The sequence below is a fragment of the Cricetulus griseus genome, chromosome 7 (genome assembly GCF_003668045.3).
Source record: "Cricetulus griseus strain 17A/GY chromosome 7, alternate assembly CriGri-PICRH-1.0, whole genome shotgun sequence".
Classification (NCBI taxonomy): Eukaryota; Metazoa; Chordata; class Mammalia; order Rodentia; family Cricetidae; genus Cricetulus; species Cricetulus griseus.
Genome location: NC_048600.1, coordinates 95,810,564 through 95,837,833, shown reverse-complemented (window position 1 = coordinate 95,837,833; position 27,270 = coordinate 95,810,564). Strand labels below are relative to the sequence as shown.

The 27,270-nt window shown below is 52.5% G+C and overlaps 1 protein-coding gene across 1 annotated transcript in view; it reads right to left on the bottom strand.

Annotated features, from left to right (window-relative positions):
• The window catches only part of Tmem132e (transmembrane protein 132E), a 54,271-nt gene extending 33,323 nt beyond the window's left edge, over positions 1 to 20,948 (bottom strand). The window contains exon 1 of the mRNA XM_027426110.2: positions 20,882 to 20,948. Coding sequence (XP_027281911.2) covers positions 20,882 to 20,948 — 67 coding nt within the window. The remainder of the gene's footprint in view (positions 1 to 20,881) is intronic.
• Positions 20,949 to 27,270: the final 6,322 nt, after the last annotated feature.

Genomic DNA, 27,270 nt, shown 5'->3' with positions numbered 1-27,270 from the left:
CCTGGTGAGGTCAGAAAACAGGACAATTGGGGTCACTGGTTGGAGCTGGGAGCACCTCCTCTTCTCTTGGACAATGGGTACCAGAAGGTGGTGGGCACAGGTCCGCTGACTATGTGAGAAAGGATTCAGAGAGCAGGCTGCAGGGAAGAGATCCTGAAGGGGACGCTCTAAGGATGTGGTTGCCCAGGTCTAGCTGAGTGACAGTTCCTGAGCATGAAGAGTAACAAGAAGGCCCCTTCCTGAGAGCTCTCTGAGCAGCACAGACTCCAGAGTCTATCTTCTGAGCTTCTCCTGGCTCCACACTGAAAAGGGATAGCTGGGCAAGTTCTGGCCATTTCAAGGCCAGTAGTCTGCTGCTGCTGCTGTTGCTGCTGCCGCTATGTGTGTGTGTGCATGGCAGGGGTGTTTACAAATGAATTAAACATGAAAAGCCCCTAGGTCAGGGCCCAGAACTGTCTGGGTACATGGTCCATGGTGCTTACTGTTATTTTAGGTATGACCTCCTGGAAACAAGAGTCCAGACACCAGGTGGGCCTGGGGCAGATGTGGAGGGAGGGGTGGGGGGGAAGGGATGCAGGACCACAGTTATGGCTCCTATTTGACATCTGAGTAAAGGGATGGACAATATGGGTTCCAGTCTAGGGGAGAGGCATTCAGAACATTCGAAGGGATCTTGAGGCTCTCAACACAGATGGGGTACCTAGGAAGGCACATCAGCCAGGGGACAGGCACTTCAGAGGAACCTTAGAGAGGTGGAAAGGCATAGCCTTGGAACACAGAAACATCCCCAGGAAAAGGCTGGCTGGTGGGGAACCTTGTCAAGATCATACCTGGGGAAGGAGAAGCTGTGAGGGGCCCTCCATGGTCTATGACAATATGCCTTTGTCCTCATTATATGTACCCATCTGACAGGCACCTATGCAGGCAAACCACCACACACTTCCCCTTCTCACTGGGTACCTGGAACAGCATGAGTGTCCATTCAGCACAAACAAGGAGGCCACTGGGCCTGGGAATCATGGCTGGCCTCCATAGCATGCATATGCATGGCTTTCTGGCTAGGAACCACCTAGGTCTCCATGTCTATTCCAGCAGTATGAGAAGGGACTCAGCCTTTCCCTCAGGTCCCATCAGGCCTCTGAGTTGTCAGTGAGCCTATCAGCTTTTAGCTTCACATGCTCAGTATCGATGCCTATGCAGGTGAGCATGTCACACATCTGACATGCCTCATGGGCTTAGCCTCTAGGAGAGCACTTGGTGGATGGAGAGAGGGAGGAGCATGGGTCTATTGTATTGCCAGGGTTATGCACTTTAGCCCCTCCTTCTTCCTGCTGTCCACCTAGATCCATCCATTCATAAAAGCACCTAGGATTTAGCCATGGGACCACTGGGCTCGGACTGAGGGCCACAGATCATGGGAAGGTGTCCTCGATGCCACACAGGACAAGTCTAGTAAGCTGTGTTTGGGGAGAGAGCACTCCAAGTGATGACTCACACCTCAACTTGTTTCTGTTCCCCCTCTGACCTATTCCCACCTTCGAGGGTCACAGGGTGGGCTAAGGAAGCCATTCTATGTGTGTGAAAGTGACTGATGCATGGGTAATGCCATGCGTGCACTGTTGGGACTGATCCTGCCAAGCTCCATTCCCTGGTTGTCTTCTCCCCAGAGCCCCTTCCCCCATGACCCACTGCCCTGGGCAGTACCCTCTCTCCACTGATTCTGTGGAGATGACAAAGCTTTTTCAAGGATTACAAGGAAGCTCTGTGTCTTCTATGTCCCCATGTGTCCCTATATATGACAGCATTTCCCTGGCTCACCTGTCCAGAGTGGAGAAAGAGGCAATGCTATATTTCCTAGATAGGAACAAGAGAAAACTACCCATCATACTGTACTACCTCTAGGCCAATCCTTCACATATGAGAGCTATGGAAGCCCAGACCAGCCATCTTCCTAGGCCTCCAGAGCTAGGTATAGGTAAACTGAGGTCCAAGAAATGGAGAGGCATGTCAGATCTCACAAAAAGAAGAGACAGGGCTGAATGGCAGTCTGGCCTCTGACCTTTGATTACCAGCCCCACTGTAAGGAGGCCAGGCTTAGGGGTAGCCTCATTATAACCCCACGGCCAGGAACCCTCACAGGGGCATGCCCAGTGCCAGGCAGTACTCTTCCCTCTCATCAATTTTTTGAGTCTTCTTCCCTTTCTTTTGTGCAAGGTGGAATCCGATACCTCAGAAGTGAGTTTCCAAGGAAACCTGGGGAGGGGCTTTCATAGCAGCAGGACCAAACCCCACAGCAAGCATCTTGGAGAAATTGCAGAGGTCAGAAGGTACCCACAGAGTAATACTGGGCCTGGAGCTGACTCTGAACAGTTCATATCACTCTGTTGTGGGATGAGGTGAAGTCTGGGGCAGCTGCCGGATGAGGCTGCTGACAACACCCCCAGGACAATGGAAAGGTCATAAGGTTCCAGAAGCTCCCCCTGAGCCCAGGGCTTTGGGGTATCTTGCGGGGGAGGAGAAGAGCTTGTGGTCAGGAGACTCCTCCTCCCCATTTTTTCCTCCCAGGTCCCAGAGGGGCCAAAGCCATTACAGAGAAGGGACATCCAGTCAACAAAGACAAATTGGCTTAATTGACCCAAATTAGCAGCAGGGAGGGCCCGATGGCCCAGCTGCTGGTGCATTTAATCACTGTCACCCTGTGTGGTCAGGGACAGCCCCTCCCCCAAGGCCACCAGGGTCATCTCCCCTGTGAATGGCTGCCTCTCTGAGTCCTCCATCCTCAGGAAGCAGGGCTGGGGCTTTGGGGACAAAAGTGGCCTCTGGGGAAAGACCACCAATGCCCACAGAGCTGACATAACAGCTTCAGTGGAGAACCCAATCCCGTATTCTGAGGTCAAAGGCAACCCCTGGGATCGGGGAAAGGGGAGGGGGGTCCCTGGACACTTTGCACGGGATCTTTGCAGTTTGGGCCTCTCAGAGAACAGCAGAGCAGGATCCTCCCAGGCCCCAGTGCTACTCTGTTTCCCTCTCTTAGCAACTTTCTCTCTCCTCACTAATGAAGGGGCAAGTTAACTGCCCCCCATGCCTATAGGAAGTGACAAGCCAGAGCCCCCTACGCAACTTTGTCCACAGGATGCCTGTTGTCAGAATTCTATACTTCAAGAAGGCAGAAAGGATGCTGTGTAGAGGTGGTACCAGTGTTTAATCCCAATCCAAGGGAGGCAGAGGCTGACCGATTTCTGAGTTCAAGGCCAGCCTGGTCTACAGAGTGGGATCCAGGATAGTCAGGGATACACAGAGAAAACCTGTCTTGGAAAACAAAAATGAAGAGGAGGAAAAGGAGGAGGAATGAGAAGGCAGAGGTGGCACACAAGCCACTTGTCCATTGATTCCCATCGTCCAAGCTGGAGACCTTTTCTCTGCCACTGTGAACACCAATGGGAGCCCATGTAGAGCTAAGGCTCCCACAGACTCCCCTGACTGGCCTCACACTTCCCCCTCTCCAGTTGCATACCTCCTTTTCTTGCTTAGAATCCGATTTATGGGAGCTGTTTTCTTTGCCCCTCTCCAGGCCCCTCAGAAATCTCACTCATGCTCTATGCATTCCCAGCTCCATCCTGTTGGCTCAGGGCCAGGCCTGCCCCACACCTGTCCGCTGTCCTTGGCTTCGAGCCCTCTGACAACCAGGGTGCTAATGTAATGCCTCAGAGAAGACCCTCAAGGGACTCCTGCTAGGATGGGTCAAATAGAATATGTCTGTCTAGCCCCACCCCCATTTATGTTCCACCCAGACCCTTCAACTTATAGAGGGGCTGCTTACAAACAGTTGACTGAAAATTGGCAGGTGGAGCCTGGAAACACTTCTCAGGGCCAGAAAGGTCTTGAATTTCAGACTCTTTCAGTTGGAGATATTTTAGGGATAGGACCCAAGAGTAAACACAAAATCCATTTATGTCTTGTTTAAATATGTAGCTTGACGGTTATTTTATATATATTCTTTCCAATGCATCTGCATTTTGGCTGTGGCCCATTTAGTGAGATGGGGTGTGGAATTTTCCACCTGGGGGTGTCACATCTGTTCTCAAAACCTTTCCGAGTTGGGAGCATTTCAGATTTCAGATCTTCAGATCTGGGATGCTCAGCTTGTGGTGTTGACACTCTTGTTCCATGGCTAGCCCACCAAACATATTCTTCACAATTTATGCAGTGAGGAGCCCCATTTACATATACAGTTCGAATCAACAGTGGCTGGCCTGCCTTGAGCACCTAGACTCAGAACAGAGAACCAAGTGAGAAAGGTAAGGGCCACAGAAGCAGATAGGAAACGAAAATAAGCCTTTCTCCAAATCACTGAAAGACAGGTCTGGGGATTGATCTGAGACAGTTCAGTTGGTTAAGTAATTACTGTGCAAATATGGAGACCCATACACAAATCTGGGTGTAGTGGCAAGCACCTGTAATCCTAGCACTGGGGAGGCAGAGACAGAGAGTCCCTGAGGCCAATTCAATGAGCTCTAAAATTAGTGAGAAACCATGTCTGAAAAAACAAGGCAGAGAGTGGAAGAGGAAAACATCTAACATTTTGGACTTTACATGCATATGCATGTGTGTGTATGAACTTATACACACACACACACACACACACACACACACACACACACACACACACACACAGACCAACAGCACAGGCCCATCTTCAACATACTTTCTCCTCCTCTCCAAGCCCTGTCCTCTGACCCTGAGAGCCTTCCACATCTCCCACCTACCAGGTCTCTCAGCATTGGGGAACTTCCTCAGACCAATCTCAGTGCCAGGAGCCTTATGCAATGCTGGCTTCTGGGCCCCAGCTATTCTCCACTCCCTGCCTTGCTTTGGCATTGGGTTATCCCAAGAATTACCTAGGAGCAGATTCAGATGCTAAGTTGGATGGCAGACCTAGTGTGTGGCCAAGATCAACATCGTCTGATTGAGCAGCTCCTGAATCCAGACAACCCCAGATCCCAGACAACCCCAATTCAACCCAAGTCCTCATCACACAGTTGCAAAGGGATTTGCCATTCGCTTTGTGTATGTCACCAATGAAGTCTTTCTACCCTAAAAGCCCATGTGCAGAGCCTTGCACCAAACAAACCACCCCACCATGGTACCACTGCCCAGAGGAAAGTAGGTAGAGCGATGTTGGCAAATGTCTATGGGGTGTGGGGTGATCACTGCAAAGGCTTCTAGGACACTCCCTAAAGTGGGTCATTTGTCTTCCATGCTCTGATTCTCCATATACCTGTCCTTCCGCCCTCTGTCAGGAGAGAATGACTGTGGACAGTCCTAGGAGCACATCCCCTTCCTTAGAAAGCTTTTGCCTAAGGCTTTTGATGTTCCAGTTGGGTCCCTCACTGTCCTTGGTGGCATCCATCGCTCTACCTTGATTTACTTCCTATGCATGTGTGCCACTTATGAGGGGTGAGCTCCCACGAGCAGGTATGCATGAGCTAGGAGCTAGTGAGCCATGCTTGGCATAGAGACAATCTAGCAGGGTGTGAATGCCTGAGCAGAGGCTGAAGCCTGGATGGATTACTCTGCTGAGGCAGACATGGGCTGGGGCAGTGTCTGGCTGAGTTATATGGCAACTAGCTGAGAGGGAGACTAGGGAGCTCTAGAGGTCAACACACCCCACTGTGGGGATCGAAGTGCTAGGCCAAGTCTGTCTCTAGAGAGGCCTGTGACTTGTGCTGTGTGCAGGCCACATCCCCAAGCTGTGGGAGGTGATTTCACATTTGTAACAATTATTCACTTAATTGGGTTCCAATTAAGTGGGAGAGGGACAGGAGGCTGTGTCTGACTTCGTCCTCCTTCCTTCCCAGCAAATCAAAGGAAGCACACGAAGATGACAAATGGCGGTTCTGTGGCATTTGCAACAGTTTGCCCTCTGGGAAGGTGGACAGGACTGGTATGGGCACCTGTCTTTTTTGCCAACCAAGCCTTTCTGGTGCTTGTGGCTCTAATCCCACTGGATTCCATCCAGTACCCATGGGTGCTGGAGCCAGCCCATCTCCCTGGGTCTCACCTCCATTGGAAAGCGGAGGGGGGTCTTGGGGAAAGGGAGCATGGAGGTCTGCGGATGCTCCTACCAGCAGTGCCCTGTGGGTTCTCAGCGGCATGGTGACAGCAGACCTGGTGCTTGTCTACTGGCTTCATGGACATGTTTCAGGGCTGCCATGGGGTTTCAGGGAAAGTGGGACTGGTGAGACCTCACTTTCCTTCATCCAGCTGCTGGCTTTCATCTGTGTCACCTGTCATCTGTATATGTGTGCTATATGAAGACGTTCTGATGTGTATCATGTGTGGCATACATTTCCATGCCTAAAATTGTTGTAGAAAATCACTGATTTCACCCCATCTTACTACATTTCATTCAGAGAAACTGGCCCAGGCAAGGGAAAAGGACTTGTGGCTACATGATCATGTCAGGACTTGGCAATACCAGACAATGGTGCCACTTCACAGTAGCAAGTGTGGTGAGTACACAGGAGAGACGCTGGAGGAAGTAAGCCAAGACCACCCCAGAGCTGCACATACCTACCCCGGCTCTCTGGTCACAACAGAGCTGTGGTCATGATGGCATGGGGATGGCCTGGACTGAGCTTAAGGGGGGGGCTTCTATGCTGAGCCTTCAGTGTGGATCCTGCCCCAGGAGAGCCAGACCACACCTAGGGCCTGGTTCTAGATCTCCTCTAAGGGGCTGTGCTTGCAGGAGGAAGTAACCATCCACTTTCTTATTAGGTTTAAGGCTCTCTTCACAAGATGGAATTCATGTGTGGTACAGTTAACAGAAACAAGAAACCACGCTGGATAGGTCATCAGCCTCAAGAGTGAACCTACTACTATGATTTTGCTAAGTGGACACAGTACCAAACTGCCTTTGAATATTTACCTTTCTACCCATAGATTAGTGCAGCTTTTAGGCCTTGTCAGGGAAGCACCATTGGGAAGGCTTTGACACACAGCAGGTGCTGGGGAAAGCTGTGCAGGGTGAACAATGATCAAAACAACTAGCATGTGCATCAAACCAACTAGCATGTGCTCGAGGAGACCCGTGCCGGAGGCCTCAGTCTGGGAACCAGCCTGTGCTGTCTGAGCTATGATGGAAGAAACCAGGTTCTAGGGGGGGATCCCAGTGTTCTCCACCCAATCCTTGCCTAGAGGGAATCCAGATCCCTCTGATGGGCAGGCCCCACCTTTTCCAGGAAATCCCTAAACTGACAAGAAGGGCAGTTCTTCCTGAAGCGTGGAAGACTGAGAAGGGAGGTATGCATCCCCAAAGAGATCTGGAGTAGCAGGGATAGCTGGGCAGGGGAGGGAACTACTTCTTGTCTGATGGTTACCTCCTGCCTGAGGGAGGAGGCACTGTTTGGGCTTTGTGGTGCCATCCCCTGTGGGAAGGAACAGGTGGAGGCAGGAGAGTCATCCACATTCTGGTCCAGCAGTCTGCATGGGCATTATTCTTCTTTTTCTTTCTCTTTTCCTTCCTTCTTTTCGCCCCCTACTTAGAGCAATTTACAGAAATCATTTAGGGGCTGTTTAGAGAAAAGATGAAAACTTTCAAAGGCAAGGCCCAGGGATAGTTTTATGCAAACCAACTTGCGTAGCCTTGGAGAAGGAGTGTGATTCTTAGGGTTGGGGCTCTAGGGCTAGGATACCCTACAACAGAGCAGGGCACCAGAGGAAACAGCTGCGGACCAAAGAAAAGGAAGCAAAGTGGTGAGATAGAGAGGAAGTCAGTCATTCCAAGCCTCAGCTTCCCCTTTTGTATTGAGATGCCCACAAGGCTATGGTACCCTACAAGAGAGCAGAGGACCAGGGGAACAACTGTGGACCAAAGAAAAGGAAGCAAAGGGGTGAGAGAGAGTGGAAGTCAGAGTCATTCCAAGCCTCAGCTTCTCCTTTTGTGCTGAGATGCCCACAAGGCACCTACCATCTGCTTCTGGAGCCTCTAGCTCCCACTGGCTCAGTGACTCCCAGGATTCCTCCTTCACAGATTAGAAGGCTGAAGCCAGGGAACAGTAGTGTGTCCCTCAGTGTGGTGCAGAGCTGAAACACACCCTGACCCCTGCCTCCTCAGAGTACTCCTCCCTGCATCCTATATGGAGTGAGCAGGCTCCAGACAAAACTCACACACACACACACACACACACACACACACACACACACACACACAGAGAGAGAGAGAGAGAGAGAGAGAGAGAGAGAGAGAGAGAGAGAGAGAGTTATAGTGATGCTGGGGTTCAACAAGCTGCTACGTGGTACAGAGTTTGCCAGCTGTGGCTTCAATGGCAGGAAGCCACCACTGGCCCCCTCCAAAGCCCAGGTGAGACCAGGTGTTCTGTGGACACCTCTGCTACCTGGCATCAACTGCACTTCACCAAACCTGCTTGTACATTTGCCCAGTGCCAGCCTGTGGCAGCCATATACATGCCCGGTGTGTGCTTCATACCCAGCATAGATAAGCCCTTCAACAGCATTATGATAACAGCAATGGCTGGCATTTATTGAGCAAGTACCACAAGCCAAACCTTCCTCCAGGTCCACATGATCTCCTAAATTCATTGTAATAACTTCATGATGATCATACTACTAGTATTCCATTATGTAAATGAGGAAACCAAGCACAGAGAAGGTAAAGCATGTCTCTAAGATCACACCACTAGGATCATACAGACGAGTGTGCGGATGAGTGAGTGAAGGAAGGCACGCCTCTGGTTCCTATCACCCATTTAAGGACTAGTTTGTTTCTCCAGCAGCTCTCTGGGTGGGAAGAGCGAGAGGAAAGGAGGGGGCTACACCTCCAATTGATTCCTTCCTTTCATGTCATAGACTGAGAATCCCTTGCTGGGCCCTGGTCCAGGTGCTGGGCACAGCACTCAACAAAACAAATGTGTTTTCTGCTGGCAGGGGCCTCCCTTCAGCTGGGGGCTCAACCTCTTAGCAAGAAGACACATAGCTCTGTATTTTTGGGAGAAATCCCCAAGAGCTGAGGGAGTGGCCCGAGGTAGCCAGAGAAGGCTGTGCCCGTTAATCATCTGAGAGATCAAAGGACAGAGGAGCCAGAACACCAAGCCTCTGGGGCACCATACTCAGCCCTGCTGAGGACAGCTGGGAAGCCAGTGTGGCTAGAGTGGAGAGGTCAGAGGCACGGTGGGAAGAAACAACAGGCCCAGTAGGCTTGGGAGCTGCTTCAATGACTCTGGCTTTCTCTCCTGGTGAGGTGAGGGCATGCTGAGCAGAAGGGTGATTTGACCTTGATATCCAGCGTCTGGCAGCGGTAGGGGGTGAGGTTCAGCAGCTCCAGGTACAGCTGCTTCTAAGAGGGGTAACCATCATTAACACGAACTGCAGCTGGGAAAGGCAGAGCCAGCTCTAAGTGTGCAGGGGATTTCCAAGAATCAAGAGGAGCTGTTCAGGACTAGTGAGGCCCCCGAAAAGTCCTGGGTGCACCAGACGGCAGGGTGAGACATGTGTGCTTTGGAGCTGGTGTGCCTGGGGGTGGGGTTCAGAATGGTACTGAGCCTGCTGCTGGCAGAGTGCAAGGCCAGAATTCTGAGGCTGTGACCCCGACAGAAGGAAACAGGAGCCCCAGACATCCACTCACAGCTTCCTATGGACTTCCATGAGGAAACAACCATCTTTTGGACAGATGGATCGAAATATATTGTTAAAATTACTTTGTGGCAGACACATGGCTTCTGGTACATTACTGTTTGGCAATAAAATCAGGGACCCTAAACCAGGGCCCCAAGCCCTGGGCAGATGGTTTTGATCATCTATGCCATCATGGGGGGGTGTAGGTGGGGGAAAGAAACAACAGAGGAAGGAGAAAAATGCAGGTGGTGGGGGCAGGAGTGGGTGTGAGGGCCACTGGGACAGACCTGTGTGAACTGACTCCTGCAGGTTCCATGGTGCCAATGACATCACTAAAAACAGCAGCTCCATGACTTTGTCACAAGATTTGTAGGTGCCACTCGGGGCATGTTGCTCTAATGACCCACCTGCGAGGAGTCTATAGGATGAGTAAGATTTTCTTCCCACTGTAGATATGTAGCGAGATACAATACATACATACATACATACATACATACATACATACACATATATATAGAGAGACAGACAGACAGACACGTGTAATGAGTCCTCAGAGATTCATTCTGTGTTGTCCCTATGAGAGCTTTCAAGCTACAGGATCATGGAGTCAGAAACTCCATGTGACCCTAAACTGGGGCCCTGACTATGGGGGTGGAGGTCACCCTCTGTCCACCTTGGGGATTGCTTGACAGGGATGAGAATCTCAGGAGATCAAGGTTCCTCCAGGCAAGTGTGCTCCAGGCTTGTGCTATGGCAGAGTCAGAGGCAGGGACCTGGGCTACTGCAGAGATCTGGGCGGGGGTAGGGTTGTTGAGATGGCTACTGTGGTCCTAAAACCCAACAGTGTGTTGCTAGGAGGCATTATGGCTCAACAAAAAAAAGAGACTCCAACAGAACAAAACAAAACCCCCAATCACCAGACAACTGCTCTCCGGGAAGCCTTTGGCACATTTGAACATGCTTCCTGGCAGGCAGAGGCCTGACTCTGGGCAAGAAAGAAAAGAAGAAACCTGTGCTTACTAAGCCCCGTGCAGGTGCCTGCTGCTGGTTCTGGGTGCTTCCACAGTGGGCTCTGCCCCTGCACATTGGAGAGATGGTTCCAATGTTCCCAGGCTACAGGTGGCAAAGCTGAGGCTCTGGGGACCAAGCTTTGGAAGTCCCCGGCTCTCAGGCCAACTGGCTTCACTGTGGTGGGAAAGGTTGGAACAGGCTGGGGTGCTATGGAATGCTCCCAACATTCCTGCCCCCATGTGACTGGCTCCAGAGGTCTCCCTGCAGGCCACAGGCTCGCAGAAGCCCTGAGCAGATATGTCTCCTCTGTCTTTGGCTGATGGATAGGTGTGAAATGAGGCTGGCTAGGCCTCCATCACACAGTGAGGGCAGTTGGGAGTCTCTGAGCTTGGGCTCTTATGTGTTGCCCAGGAGTCCATAAAGCAAGTGCCTCCAGGAACTCTAGACCATGACAGTTCCATGTTCTGAGTCTTGGGCCATAGGCTCCCCACCTTCAGTTTGCACATTTGCAGACCCACATTGCAGATAGAGAATCCTGCATTTCCAGCTCCCCAGCCAGCCAGAGGCAGCGCTCACACTCAAATCTGGTTCTGAAAGTGGCTTTTTCACCACCCAAGGTGGTCCCCCCGAGATGACAGCTAATGGCCACTTCCCATGCCAAGACTGCAACTTGTCCCCTGACCTGGCCATTGTTCACAATGCTGCTTGTGTGGTATCATCCTCCCTCTCCAGAACTCTCAATAGCTTCCCGAGCACTTTATGGAACATAGGGTCACAGTTTCGAGAGGTCTCTAGACAGAACATCTTGGAAAGGAATGGTTTATGCACATGCCTGGCTTTCAGCCTCCCATTGTGCTCCTCAGCAGGCAGCCTCAGTTCACCTGTTCATCCCACCCCCAGGCTCTGAGCACTAGGCCAGCAGCCATCTTGCCCTGGCTCTGTCTTCCCTGGGGAAGGAGACACTGATGGGCTCACCTTCACAACAGCACCCTGGAACCTGACCAGGGTTCCCTAGCCACCTCTTCCCAGATGCCTCCCTTGACCTCTCCAAGTTACATAGTTTCCCCACCTTCCTTGCAACATTTTCATGTCCCTTCCATGGTGGCTCCCAATTGTCTGGTGACTATCCCTGCAGACAAGTGGACATTGCATTAGAAACCTCTTTAAGGACAGATTAGCAGGGACAGACAGCTTCATCTTCACACTCAACATGGCTCCTGGCACACACTAATGACATTAGTAATGATAATATTGACAACCGTCATTTTTACGAGTTTGCTCTGTGCTGGGTGCGATGTGCTGAAATATTTGGCATGAAATAACTCACTGAATCATCACAACAAACCCCGCAAGTGGGGTGCTTTGATCATCATCTTTGCAGATGAGGAGCTTAGGCAGAGGGTGGTTGAGCAACTTGACCCAAATCACACAAGGGGTGATGGAGTCGGGGAGTTTAATGCTGAGTGCAAGCAAAGGGTGGGTGGAGGAGGAAAGCTCTGAATGTCATAGCCATGTGGAAACAGAACAGGGTCCTCTGCTGGCTCCAGGGATGACTCAATGCCTGACCAACACCAACTGGAGGACATAATCGGTGCTCAGCAGAGCAATGGCTGCCCAATGCAGGTGTGTGGTCAGTAGGGGTCAAGGTCGGGGAGAATGTCTCAGGAAGGGTTGTCAGTGTACCAGTGTGGGGCTAAGCCCCATCACCGCCTGTCTTCCCTACCCTCTCAGCCTTCCCACCCATGAGCTGGCTACTGGCAGTTTTTACTTCTCTGAGAACAGCCACAGAAAATTGAGATCATTTTTTCTGCTGTGTTGGCAGCAGAGAAAAATGACCATTTTTCCTATTTCTAATGGAAGAGTTTCTTCCCATTAGACAAAGGCCCAAACACCTATGACACCAGAAGAAGAACAAGGCGGGAGACATACAGACCCCCCGGCTGAGGTGTGGACACCGGGGACAATCACTGGCTAGTGACTGGTGCTGGGAGGCCAGGCCAATACCAAGATGCTTGCAGGTCAATGATTAGGCAGGCAAAGAGGTACCAGAGCAGGTGACCTGGAACCACTGAAGGTTGCTCAGAGATTTACAGGAATCAGGCTCTGTGGTCCCTGAATGCTGGCAGAGTCTCCATCTCTTGACTAGCACCTCCCCCAAGTCAAAGTGGTATAAATTCAGGCCAAGTGAGTACATGTCATTCCCAGGTCCTAGGGAGCAGGATTTTTGTAAAGTTAGATAATTAGGGCTTCGGCCCTGCCAGAGAAACTAGTAAACAAGGAGGACCCTAAGAGAGACATACATGGTCCCCTGGAGAAGGGGAAAGGGACAAGATCTCCTGAGCAAATTGGGAGCATGGGGGAGGAGAGAGGGAACTAAGAGAATGAGAAGGGGAGAAGAGGAGGGGTGAGGAGGACATGATGGGGCAGGGAGGTTGAGTTGGGGGAAGAATGGAAGAGAGAAAGATAAGAGGCACTATAATAGAGGGAGATATTATAGGTTTAAAGAGAAATCAGGCACTAGGGAAATGTCTGGAGAGCTACTAAGAGGACACCAACTAACAATCTAAGCAACAGAGGAGAGGCTACCTGAAACACCCTCCCCTGATAATGAGATTGATGACTAACTTATATGCCATCCTATACCTTCATCCAGCAGCTGGTGGAAGTAGAAGCAGACACCCACAGCTAAACCTTGAACTGAACTGGAATCCAGTTGCAGAGAAGGAGGACTGATGAGCAAAGGGGTCCAGACCAGGCTGGTGAAACACACAGAAACAGCTGACCTGAACAAGGGAGAGCTCTTGGTCCCCAGACTGAGAGCTGGGAAACCAGCATGGGACTGATCCAGACTCCCAGAATGTGGGTGTCAGTGAGGAGACCTCAGAAATCTATGGGGCCCCTGTAACGGATCAGTACTTATCCCTAGCATAGGAATGGACTTTAGGAGCCCATCCCACATGGAGGGATACTCCCTGAGCTAGACACAAGGAGGTGGGCCTAGGCCCTATCCCAAAGGATATGACAGACTCTGAAGACCCCCTATGGAAGGCCTCACCCTTCCTGGGGAGCAGAAAGGGTATGGGATAAGTAGGGTGTTCGTTGGGAGGGGGCAGGTGAGGAGAGGAGAAAGAGGGAACTAGGATTGATATGTAAAATAATCTTTCTAACTCAAATAACTTTTTTTAATGTTAGATAATTAGTCAAAAGATGAGACCATGGAGAAGGAAGAGAATGCTGCATGGCACCCTGGGGTCTTGTGAGGTAAGGACACTGGCATTTATATCAGGTGGCTCCTCTCTCTCTCTCTCTCTCTCTCTCTCTCTCTCTCTCTCTCTCTCTCAGATCCAAGTCTTGCCGGCTTCCCACCTTCCCAAGTGGCCACACCTATCCAGAGCTCTTCACTATGCTTCCTCTATGAAGGCCTGTAGATACTGATGGTCTCACTTTTATCTCCTCACTCCTTGAAGCTCATACTTAACGATGCCCCATTCAGTGGGAGCTCAATTTGCTGGGATAAACCCTCAAGCTGCTCTACAACCCCTCACTGTCCTTATAGACTCTTTTCTCTGACAGCATAGCATACCCAATGTACTCCTGGCTATTGCCTCCCCAACTGCCCAAGCACACCTAGCCAGCAGCCTGAGAAGTTTTACTCTAAGACTGTTTGAGATGATGTCTGGCCCCATTCAGTAAGTAAGCACCAACTGAATACTTGCCGAGTGCTGAAGACAGTGTCTGTGTATGCATGGATATAGCCAAGGGTTTGTGTACTGGTTCATTCAGACAATCATCAAAATACCCACTGTGCACTGGGGTGCCTCTGGAGACACAAGGGTGGCATTGGCAGGGAAGGGGTCATATGACATCCAGGCATATTTATGACCATGGCCAGGAGGGAAGCCAGGCAGTGTGCCATTCAAATGATGGCAAATCAGTATGGGTGTCAGTGTTACTGAGTTCTCTGTTCCCTGAGAATCAGGGAGGATATTCTGGCTAGTTTTATGTCAACTTGACACAAGACAGAGTTATCAGAGAGGGAATCTCAATTCAGAAAATGCTTTTATAGGCAAACCTGTGGGGCATTTTCTTAATTAGTAATTGTTGTGGGAGGGTTCAGCCTATGTGGGTGGGACCACCCCTGGGCTGGTGGTCCTGGGTTCTATATGAAAGTAGGCAGAGCAAGCTATGTGGAGCAAGCCCTCCATCAGCTCCTGCCTCCAGGCTCCTTCCCCATTTAGGTTCCTGTCCTGACTTCCTTTGACAATGAACAGCAATATGGAAGTATAAGCCAAATAAACCCTGTCCTCCCAAACTTGCTGTTTGGTCGTGGTGTTTCATCACAACAATAATAACCCTAACTAAGACAGTGGCTTTCTGGATGCAAGGAGAGGATTGCTGTCTAGACTAGGTTGGTGAGAAGGTGGGAAGAGTGTTCTAGTCAGAGTGAGTGATGAGAGAGAGAGACAGAGAGGCAGACACACACACACACACACACACACACACACACACACACACACACACACAGAGAGAGAGAGAGAGAGAGAGAGAGAGAGAGAGAGAGTGAGTGAGACAGACAGACAGAGAGAGACAGAGTCATTAAAAGACTGGACACACCTAAGACATCAAGGGAGAGGGGGAATCTCAAGCAGACTAGTGGATTCACAGGCTCCCACTTTCTCTGCCCACACCAGTGTTGTCCCTGATGGAAAGAGAGCTCCAGGTACAGTGTTAGAAAGCCTGGCTTTAGAGCTGGCAAAAACTGCTCACTGAGAATGGCTTCACATGATGGCTACCTGAGGACACAGTGGGATCACTGACTTCAAGTGTAGACAGGTAGGAAAGAGTTTTGTGTTCCTGCTCTTTAGGGTCCCACAGTGTTCATGCTTGGGATTGTGATGGAGATGTCTCTGAGAATCTGAACCACTGTAAGAGCTATCATCCATCCTGATGTCCCTGGGCATGCCATTCTCACAGACCCAAAGATAGGTCCAGGCAAATAGAAACAGGCTGCCAGGCTCTACAAGCCAAGCATGTAACTTACCAGCTGTTTGAACTGAACTGGAAAAGCCATTTGAGTGGAGAGAGCAAACTACTTGCCTATTCTCACAGACCAAAAAGTTTGGGGAGAGAATGCAACAGGAAAGACTCAGGTTTGATAAAAAGGGCAACTTTCTAAAAGCAGGTAACTTAGTAAAAAAAGAAAAGAAAACAAAAAGATTTTCTTCAATTACCTTTTCTACTCTTGCCCCTTTTGCAGCAAATTATTCATTTTTGCATCCATTCATTCATGCAACAAGCACTGAATTATCTAGGTAATTGCTTCCATTTCCCACTCATCCCACTGGGTGCTGAGAGTCAACAAGGCCTGTGTGTGTGTGTGTGTGTGTGTGTGTGTGTAATGAGATGTGGCAAGGAAGAAAGGCAAGCCAAAGGGACAAAAAGCAAGATACAGCAGTGACTTATGGGCTCCAAGGCCATGGGTGATGGGCTACCCTGAATGTCGGCTTGCCTCTGTTGTTCTACTGGCCTCACCTATCCCTTCCCTAAAGTCCCATTCATCCTCCACTGACAACACTTTACTGGCTGGGCATTGTGCTGGCTTTGGTGGGTATGTGGTCCAACCATGGGGATGGCTGGGCAGAGCACAGCCAGCTTGAAGTGATGGCAAAGCATGCCCAATTTGCTTTTCAGCTAAAAGGACAGAGAAGGAAAATAGAAAACGACATTTATTTTCTTAAAAATACACACGTACACACCTGGCTCATTAATTTCTTATTAAAATTCTGTGTTGAGCTCAAGCAGGGAAGGAGGGAGGATTGCCAGGACTGGGGCAGAGGATCAGAGTGGGCAATCAGAGCCACGTGTTGGCATTTGCTGCAGGTGGAGGGGTGGAAGGAGGCAGAGAACTAGGAGGTTAAGAATGGCAGGGGAGGAAAACAGACTCCGGAGGAAAGGACTTCCCTGGGATAAGGCACACTGAGTGTCCTGCAACCTGTGGGTTCTGTGTCCAAACTGCCTTACAAAATTATTTTTGTGCTACTGGAATCAAACTCATGGCCTTGCACAGACTATCATTGTGCCACTAGGCTGTACTAGTTTCTCTCTCGCATTTTGAGGCTGGCCTTGAACTTGATCTGTAGCCCAAACAGGTCTTGGAGTTGGGTTCCTCCATTCTCAGTCCTCTGAGAAGCTGGACTGATGATGACAAAGCACCTTGAGAGGGAACAAAGTGGGGGTCTTTGGGCTCTGTGGCTACTCTGGGAGGTCCAGCAGGGAGTGAAACTCAGCCCTGAGGTTCTATCGGCTGCCCTGTGGTGTGTGACCAGGGGTAATAGGGAAGGCTATTTAGGATTGACTGTCAGGATGACTGGCCACTGTGGACTAGCTTGGGACTTGCAAACTATCTTGGGATGGCAGAGATAGTAAAAAAACTGCCTAGGGCCTTTAGACCAAACCAGGAACCCCATCTGGGCCTCAGGGATGGTTAAATTTTCAGCATTATCTTAATGTATGAGTTCCAGGCTTTCTCCTGCATGTCTACTTCCTATCCATGTATACCAGAAGGCTGGATTTGGCTGCCCTGGGTCTCCTCTTTCAGTGTTGGAAGCTGACAAGGTCAGACCCTGCCCATGTAAGTGGGCCATATTCTGATGGTTGGAGGCTGTGCTTGTAGCCTCCTGCCCCTCCCCCACAACCTCATGGGTGCCTTTGCAGGGCCCAGTCCCAGCCCTGGCCTTCTACAGAGCCTCATGTAGCTGGAGCCCAGCACCCAGCATCCTGAGGATGCATTCCAGCAAAGCTCATTTTCTGCCACCAAGTTTAGAACACACCCCCACCTACTGGCCTCACACATTAACGGAGCTGAGCTCCACAACCATGGCAGGCCTTCCTTCTGAGCCTGCTGCTTGTCCAGTCCTGAGAGACACAGTGGGGGTGGTAGACACAACGTGCAAGAGAAAATCTTGGGGTGTGTCAGACAGCCTGTAGCCTCCTAAGACCATGGGCCAATATGCCATCTGGGAATGTACAGCCTGAAGGAGTACGGCCTGGGCCTGCTTCCCCTTCTTACTCTCCTGGAGGCTGAGCCTGTCTCTTTCTCCGCCCTCTTCTGTCCTTACCCCAGTGAGCCTGCTTAATCTCATCCATTTCGTCCGGCCCACTGCTGTATGTGTACCACTGGGGATGGGACTAACAGGAGAGTGTGTGTAAGCCACAGGGCTGGGGCAGGAGGCTTAATGCATGCGGATGCCAGCTGTGAACTGGGCCCCAAAGGCAGCCAGCTGAAAGTGCCAGGGGAATGCCCAGGAAAGGGCCTCGATTATCTTGGGGTGGTCTAAGAGAGTCCCTGGCAGAGGTGTTATTGGATCTGGGCTTTGAAGGCTGGGTAAAGGTTTCTGGAGGCAAGGTGCTGACTATGGAAGGCTGGGAAGTGAGAGCATGAGATAAGGCACATGGAGGAAGGAGAGAGGTTAGGAGCATCACAGGGAAGATGTACACTTGGAACAAGATCAGGAAGGGCCCTGATACCAGGGCAAAGACTGGGTCTTTGGTCCTACTGGCAGAGGCAGTCAATAAAGGTTACTGAGTAAGAGAGCAGACCCAGTCAGCTCTCCAACAGGTTCAGCTACCACCCTGAGCCCTCAGACTCCTGTTCAAACTAAAAGTAAATGATCATCTCCCCAAAGACAGATACTAGAAAACAACCTTCTTAGTTCTGCTTCAGAGGTATTATTCTCGAGACTGGGAACAGGACAAGAGACTGCCAGACACCCCACTCTGCCCACCCTGTGGGGCTGAGCTGGGTCCAGAAGAGGTGTGGTGCTCTGTCCATACAAGGACTCTGCCCAACCATCTAACAGAACATGAGGAAGGAACTTGTGGGCCAGAGACCACAAGCTGTGGCTGGGGGAGGGGGGGGCATGACACTAGGGAGGCAGCCCAAGGTCACCCTGCCCAATGGCGCCACAGTCAGACAGCAGCCCAGGCTGCCTGGCCTCCAGTCTGGCTGTGTGGTCAGAACCCTGCAGCCTCAGACCCCTGCCAGGTATTGTATAAGGCAGCAACTCCTGCCCCACCCCCCAGAATCTTAGAACAGCATAGAAAACCTATTGTAAGTTGGCCTAAGTGACCCTAAGTCCATGGACCTTCCTCAAACTGGGAGGGGCTGGCCGGAGGGGGTTCCAGGGTTCTTCAGGATGAAGGCCTGGGACTCAGGTTTGATTCATTTTCACAAGATATCGTTTCTTTCATTTTGATCCTGCTTGTTGGGGGGTATGCCCAAGTTTTAAACGTAAAAGAGACATTAGAGCTCAGAGAAGGACTTAGGAAGGGAGCCAAGAGTGGGGACAATAGGGTGCTTTCCACCTCCTCCACTATCTTCTTCCCACAAGTCAGCCCTTAGTCCTAAGCATGCAAGTACTGTGTTAGCATTGTGTGTGGACAGGCTAAGGACAGCAGTCCCTGCTGAGAGCCACTGGACACCCTGGGATCAGAGACAGCATGGAGCCCTAGCTAAGGCTCACAGCAGGCAGGGCACTCCAGAAAGCCTTCGTAGGGCAGAGGCTTAGGAAGCAGACAGCTCTGACAGGCCAGGGAGGGGAACAGATCTCTACTGCCAGGCCAGAGAATACACAGTGGGTAGCAAAGGCCTATAGACAGTAACTGAGCTGCCCAGGGGCCAGGACTGCGCTGGCAAGGAAACACAAGCAGGGGTAAGAGCCATTCCTAGACAGAGGCCTGCTAGATTGAGCTCTGGGTCGTCACCAGCTCATGCAACTGTCTTACCCTTACTCACTGTGGATCTCGCCCAGAGATGAAGGTTCCTCTCGGGCTGCACCCCTAGCGCCCCCCCCATTCCTACCACCCATTCCTGCTCATTGCTCCCGTGAAGAAATAAGAGACTAGCAATCTCCTTTCACCCAAAGGCAAAACAGCAAACCCTACAGCAGGAGGAACCCAGCCATCCAGAGGGGGGTCAACTTGTTTCCCTCTGCTTCCTAGACCCTACGATTCCTAGAAGCCGTTCTTCCTTACTCTTTCAACCTTGAGAATACACCCTAGTAGGAGTGAGCAACGCCTCTGGTTAAAGACCTTGGGTGGGTTCACAGCAGGCTCAGTTAGGCTCCTAGGGACTGCACAGACTCGGGCAAAAGCCGACCACCACACATAGAGGGTTCTCTAAAACCTCCAGATGGCCCGCTCCACCAAGACCCTCTCCAATTCTGTCCTTGGCTGGCCCCTCTGTGTGGGGCATCAGAGTCCCCCACCCCTCGCTAGTCCTCTGCTGGTTAGATAAAAGTCCCGGGTCAGCTGCTTCCAAGTTGGGTGCAGCAGAGGGCTGTACCCTCACCTGCTTCCATAGCTCCCTCCCTTCCGCCTAGGTCAGCGCCCCTGGCATCCTGGAGCATCTCCAGCTTGCGGAAGCCGCCACAGCGTCCTCCTGGCTCATCTGAGTTCCCACTCTGGGTGGGGAAGGCTGTCCTAAGACTCCCCACCCCCCCGTATTCAACCTGCATCCTCGCTGTCTCGCTGCCTGGGCGCGCCACCCTGGGCCCCTCCCTCCGTCACCCCTTTCCCGAGGAGCTCAGAGCCCGGGGCGAGCCTGGGGAGCAGACGCAACAGATTGCAGAACGCGGGAGCGCGGCCCCGTTGCCTCCGCGCGCCGCCAGTCTCCTGGCCCGCGCCCGCTGCCCAGACCCCCGCCTGCCTAGCTCCACGAGCCGGCCGACCGGCCATTGAGATGCAGCTCACAAGCCTCCGGGGCCCCTACCGTGCGCGTCCCTGCCCGAGGCCCGCCGCAGGAAGCCAGGCAGCGGGCCGCACGGCCCCGCACCCGCCTGCGCGCTGGGGCCGGAAAGCTGAGATCTCGTGGGTCCCAATAGTCCCCAGCCTCGCGGGCTGCACAGGGAGATGAGGCCGGGTGCCGGGGACCTAATCTAGCTGATCTCTAGCATCACTCTAGATATCAGTGGGCGGACACGCCCCCAGGGTCTCGGGTTGGACCCTGCATTCTAACTCGGAGACCAAAGGAAAGATCCCCCTCCTCCAATCTCCCCAGGACCAACCTTGGTCCCTTAAGCGGGCTCCCGCTGCAGCCGGGGACGCCGTGCTGGTAGCGCCAGCGGAGAGTCCAGGGGAGCACAAGGATGCCCTGGGTGCTCCTTCCTCCGATTCTCCCTCCGCCCCCTCCAGGGGCGCCCGCTGCATCTTCACCCCGAGTCTGCGCCGCGACACTTACCGTGGGCGAGCAGCGCGGAGAGGCAGAGCAGGGCGGCGCCGCGGCGGCCCGACATCCCCGGGGCCATGGCCGAGACGGGGGCGGGAGGGGTCCTAGGGGGCAGCGGTCCCCGGCGACTTGGTCTCAGGCTGGGCTCGGTCGCCTCCAACTCACTGTGGAGCCCAGCTGTTTCTGCTGAGGCTTCAGGGGCCAGAGAGCGCAATTTGGGGACACTTTGAGGGGAGGGGGCGTCCCGGGCGCCACCGGCTACACCCTTGGAGCCGGCGGGGGCGCAGCTCGGGGCGGGAGGAGTCTCCACCTCCCGCGGCTGGTGCCCCCTGCAGGATCTGAGAGGCGAGGGGGGAGCCGCACGTGCGGTCCCGGGGCCGGGTTGCCACCAGCGTCCCGGGGGCTGCCAAGAGCTGCGTGCCGAAGCCTTTGGCCTCGCAGAGCCTCTCCAATCCGTACTCGCTCGAAGGTGCAGATCCCCAACGCGAGCGCGGATCGCTTTGGTTTCGGTGGTAACCCCACACACACAGCGCGGCTTTCTTCCTCCTCCAAGCGCCCTGCAGTAGCCCTGAAAATCCCAGGTCGGAAGCAAACGAATGATTTCTTTCGCAAAGAAAGAGAAAATCCAGGCAACTTTAATCCATCCGGGGAAGGAAAAGTTTCCTTGCAGGGATGAGACAGGCGACGCAGGTCGCCACCACCCTAGGCGACGCCCAGATGGAACGGCTGAGGTGGGTGACCAGATGTTTGTCCCTTCGCAGTGCTCGGTCTTGGACTCCAGCGTGCTCTCTCCAGTCTCGACTCAGGTCTGCGCTAGCACAGGCCGACTCGGCGCCGCCTGGCCCGGCTGGGGCTTGATGGCTAGAGCAAGGGTGGAGCTCTAGGCACCCGCTGCCCCGTGGAGATGGAGCTTGGATAAGCGAGGGAGCAGGAAAGGCTGCTAAGAAGCTCGAGTCATTTCTTCCCCGAGCGTCTCCTCCAGTATCCAGCCCCTGAGCATTGTAGGATGGGAAAGGGGGTGGTCAGCCCCCGGCAGCACTGGGCTACCCCTCTCTCCTCTCGGGTAGGATGTCGCTGTCTCAGCAGAGAGGTGCCCTGCCCCGCCTCGCACCGTTCTTCGCCTTCCCTGGGGGGACCTGCACAAACCTTGAACTTTTCCGAGGTTCAGAGTCTCCGACGCCTGGTCCTCCCCATCACCCCCGTCTTGCCCCTGAACACCCGCTTGCGGGTTGCCTTAGTGCGGCAGGGAAAAGGCTGTAGCTCTTTTGGAGTCAGTTTGGACGAGCGGATCGCCGCTCCAGTCCTGGTTGCGGATGGAGAGAAGCGGGAGCGCGGCCAGGGGGCTAAGGCATCCACACCTGCGCAGCCCTTGGCCGAGGAGGCAGCTGCTGGTGCCTAGGAGGCCGAGCGAAGAGAAATATGCCGGCAGGGGGTCCAGCTCTCCTTGGACGTGGGGTGGGGGGAGAAGAAGAATCAAGGAGCAGGGGGGAAAAAGAGGCGGGGGGGAGCCACAGTTGCCTGAAGCAGTCGCCGCCGCCTCCACGGCGCACCTCCGTAAATGATTCCAGAAAGAGAGACACACACACTGATGCTCGTCGCCCTCCTTCTCTGTCCGGCATCCAGCGCCCACCAGGACCGTAGCGGGCGGGCGCCCAGCTTGGCGCGCTCGCTCCCTTCTCCCTCCCTCCCCTCCCAGATTCCCCGTGATCACGTGGCCCTGGAGCGCGCGGCCCACGGCTCGCGCGCCACGGAGACTCCCCCCCCACCCTCGGCTCCCCTGTCTGTCCACGTGTCCATTCCGCATTCCCAGCCTGGGGGCGCGCGCGGCTCCTTAATGAGAGTCAGCCTAGGGCTGGCCTCGCCGTTCAGTTCTCCTCGGCTTTACATTTTCAAAAAAATTTCCTCAGCGATTCAGGTTGGTGCTGGGATCCGAGTGGGGCCGGCCGGCTGCTGCTACTGCGGTTCTCCTGGGTAGACGCCACCGCAGACACCGCTGATGTCCCTTTTCAAAGGATGCCAGCTCCCCGCCGGGTGCCGGAGATGTTTTCAGCGGTTCTACACGAGGCGCGGGTAGGGGGCAGCCTCCCACAGCCTCGGAGTCCGCGTGGGTCTCTGCAGGGCACCCTGTGGGAATCAGCCTTGCTGCCGCGCCCAGCTCCTCTGGTTGGAGCTCCTCGGGCAGGGATGGGCAAGGGGCGCCGCTGGGGGCAGAGGAGGCATTTGCCTCTGCCTACAGGTTGTTTTGCGAGCCTCTGGAGGGCCTAGGAGGATATGAGAAACTGTCCCTCTGTACTTCACCCAGTCATCGGTTGAAGAGGGAAGGGTGAGAGTGAGGGCGGACATTCACTCTTCCATTAGAACGCAACCCAAATCAGACCCGACAGTCAACCGTCAATCTGACATGGGATCTATGGCAGTGATTTGACAGCCTTATTGGATGTCATGAGGGAATCCTGAGAGGACTGATCTCAATCGGCAGGGACAGACTACAGTCCCATAGCCCATATGAGAGGATGGAGCTTTTGAGTCACCCCTTCTATACCAGACAGTATGGGGCGATGAGGCCAGTGCAAAGGTTGATGGACGCTCTGTCCACACCTTCTCTGCCCTACTCAGGTCCTAGTCCTCCGGATCCAGTGAGTTACCTTTTCCTCCAGAAAGGGTCATTTTGGGGAAATGGGCTTGAACGGCTCTGGAAAGCCTCTTCCTCCCCTCCTAGCTGCTGGTGCTGATTGTCCCTGATTGGGTTTCATATTGGAACCTGCTAGCTCTTCTTGCCCCTCCCCCATGGCTGGCTGGCTGGAACTCAGAGGTGTACTGGGGAGGGCTAACAGGCTCATTGGAGGCCCTGGGGACGAACCATGCTGGAGTAGTCAAAGAAGATGATTCTCATTAGGTCCCTAATGCCTAGTGGCAATTAATGTCACCTAAGGGCTTATTAGCCATCCCAAAGAGAGGCAAGCCAGCAATGGGCTGCATGCCCCCCTCCCGTGTGTGTGTGTGTGTGTGTGTGTGTGTGTGTGTGTGTGTGTGTGGTGTTGGGGTGAAGAGTACAGGATCCATTCCTGAGGTAGGGGATGGTTCTGTGAAGAGAGGAATAAAAGCCAGTCCTTCTGGCCCTGCCCATCAATTCAGAGGGGACCCAGAACTTAGAGAGGGCCAGAGAAAAGAGACATATTTCCCTCAAAATGCTTCTCCTGGGCTTCTGTGTCTGACTCAGGAGTCAAAGAGGCTGAAGGCTCACCCTACCGTCTTGGCCCTAGCTGGAAATAGCACAGTGTGTTAGGAATATGGCTTGTGACATGGACATCATGGATTTCTCTTTACCCCAACTCAGTTTCCCCGTCTTCCACCCCAGCTTTCACAACACTACTGTGACTATCTCCAACCCCACAGGTGTCATGGGGCCAACCATGAGGAAGAGAGAATTAGCGCTTGTTCCCATAGAACTTCTGTTCTGGAAGGAGAGGTGGATGCTAAGTTTATGAGCCAGACAGTGGGGAATACCTGATCATACCTGCTTTTAGTCCTGGAGAAGATGAAGACTCTCTCAGGAAGGCCAAGGGGCTTACCATCATTTTTGTATGTGTTTGTGTGGGTGTACATGTGCCTGTGGAAACCAGAGGTCAATGTGAAGTCTCTTCCTCAGTCTCTCCATCATCATCATCATTATCATCATCATCATCATCATCATGTCTGTCACTAAACGTGGAGCCCACTGTTTGGGCTAGACTGTCTGACCATCAAACACCAAGGATCTGCCTGTCTCTGCCTTCTCAACATGAGGGATAGTAGACACACTTTACTATGCCTAACTCTTACCCATTTCCTGTTGCTCTAAACTCAAGTCCTCATGCCTGTGTTGCAAGCACTTTACTGACTAAGCTATCTTGCCAGTCCATGGTCCTGTCATCCTTACAGAATGGAGTTATTTTCTCTAGCCCAATTCTTTTCATACCTTCTATGGGGATATGCCCTTCATGGGCCAGGGACTGCCTGCTGGGTCCCCAAATGCCATACGTCCCTCTTCTCCACCTCAGGAATGAAGGACTGTTCATCCCATCTGGAAAGTCAACTACCCAAGGAATCTCAATTCCACTGCTTGGGGACTTCTCACTCTTGGCAGCCACATTCTGGGGTTCAGGGGAAAAGATATTGGTATAAAATATAGTTATCCAGGTGTCCCTATCACAACTTCCCTAGAGAGAGGATAGTACCCCCATCCCCTGTCTTCTGGACTATGTCACAAGCTGCTCTTAGTCTCACCAAGAAGCCTTGGGCCTGGGTTCCCAGTGAGACATGCCACTGGGACCTAGATAGCAGAGGTTAGGTGGGGCAGAGGCTGGAGAGAGGACTGGCATGCATAGGTGTATCTGGCCCAGGAGCATCTTGTCTCTCTCTTGCTTTTCCTTTCTGAGTGTTTTTCTGGATGGAGTTTTGGCAATGGCTGGGACTGTCTCTCTTGCCAGCTCCTTTGTGATATCCAGAACAGATAACAAGGAGTAGGGGGAGGGAAGGGATGGGGCTCTGCCCTAGCACCCTGTGCAAGTGCTCAGCAAGACCCAAGCCAGAGCCAGTAGGGTTTTCTCCCTGCTTAAGGACCCCTTTGAGTGTGTCCTGACTTTCAGAATGCCCACCACTAGGAGGATACAGGCCAGGGTGGACACCCCCAAGAGGCTATTCCTGGGACCTCTTGGGGTTCCTCTTCAGATTCCCCAAGTTAGCCCCACTCTTGTTATTGTAAACATCACAGCCTGTTTATACTGCCATTTCATTTTATTAACAAATATTTTGACTGTATGAGTGTGTGGTGTATTGGACACACTTGCCCCTCAGTGTGTGTGTGTGTGTGTGTGTGTGTGTGTGTGTGTGTGTGGTGTGTGTGTGTGTGTGTTGCTGCAGGTTGAGTTTAGGCATCTTCTATAGCACTCTGGTTTCCTCCCTCCCCCTCCCTCCTCCCCTCCTCCCTCCCTCCCTCCCTTCTTTCTTTCTTTCTTTCTTTGTTTTTTTCTTTCTTCCTGGAAACAGGGTCTCTCACTGAACCTGGAATTCACTGTTTCAGCTAGACTGCTGGCCAGCGAGCCCTGCGATCCACTTGCCTCTGTCCTGCCCAGCATTGGGCTTATAGGTACATATCACCACTCCCATACTTTTTTGTTGTTGTTGTTTTTTCAAGACAGGATTTCTCTGTATAGCTTTGGAGCCTATCCTGGCACTTGCTCTGGAGACCAGGCTGGCCTCGAACTCAGAGATCCACCTGCCTCTGCCTCACGAGTGCTGGGATTAAAGGTGTGCGTCACTCCCATATTTTTTACACAAGGATCTGAACACAGGTCCTCATACTTGCACAACAAGCACTTTAGTCACTGAGCAATCTCCCCAGGCAGGCAGGAACAAATCCCTTTTATTGAGTATTGTGCTGGGCATCAGAATGAATAGGCTGAGCAAAGTAAAACCCAGATGGTAGAAGTTAGAGACTCATCAGGGACCCTGTGGCACTGAAAACTAACATCAGGAATGCCTCTGATGTGCCAGGCACGGTGTTTGGGGTTTTGCATGCTTTATATTTGGGTCTTTACCACACCCTTGTTAAATAGATACTGTTAATATTGCCGTATCCAGTTGAGGCTCAGACGGGATGTTTCTTTGTTGTTGTTGTTTTGTTTGTTTGTTTGTTTGTTTTTGTTGTTGTTTTTTCGAGACAGGGTTTCTCTGTGGCTTTGGAGGCTGTCCTGGAACTAGCTCTTGTAGACCAGGCTGATCTCGAACTCACAGAGATCCGCCTGCCTCTGCCTCCCGAGTCCTAGGATTAAAGCTGTGCGCCACCACCGCCCCACTCAACTAGAAAGCAGAGGCACCAAACTAAATGTGTGATTACAGAGATCAGAGATGTAGCCCACCTGACCATTTCTCCCCACTGGGTTCCATGGACAGCAGGCTGCTGTCTCTCCCTGTGGCTGCCTGTACCACCACTAAGTCCGGGTATTGGACGAAAGCCTGGAGATTTTGATGAACGACAAGGCACCTGGTCCTTTTCTGAGAGAATATCTTCCAACTTTATCATGGAGTAGCCTTATGTACAAACTTAAAAAACCCCAGGTGAAAGGGTTCACAACAGGATAGTGATGCTAGTGGGGTGAGGTCAGGAAAATAGGAGGTACCTGTGGTTATGCTGGAAAACAATTCTTAGAGATCCTGTGGGGACTGGGTCCCAACATCTCCCTGGTTGTGCTTATGGCCTGGAGGGTTCTAGGCATACACAGAACTTTCAGCCCACAGATGCTACCGGGGCAAAGGGGCATGATTTGGGTGTCTGGGAGCAAGTTTCCTGTGGTGCTGTCCACAGCAGCTCAGCCTGTCACACCCCTCCTCACCTCCAGTACTGACTCACAACTATGCAT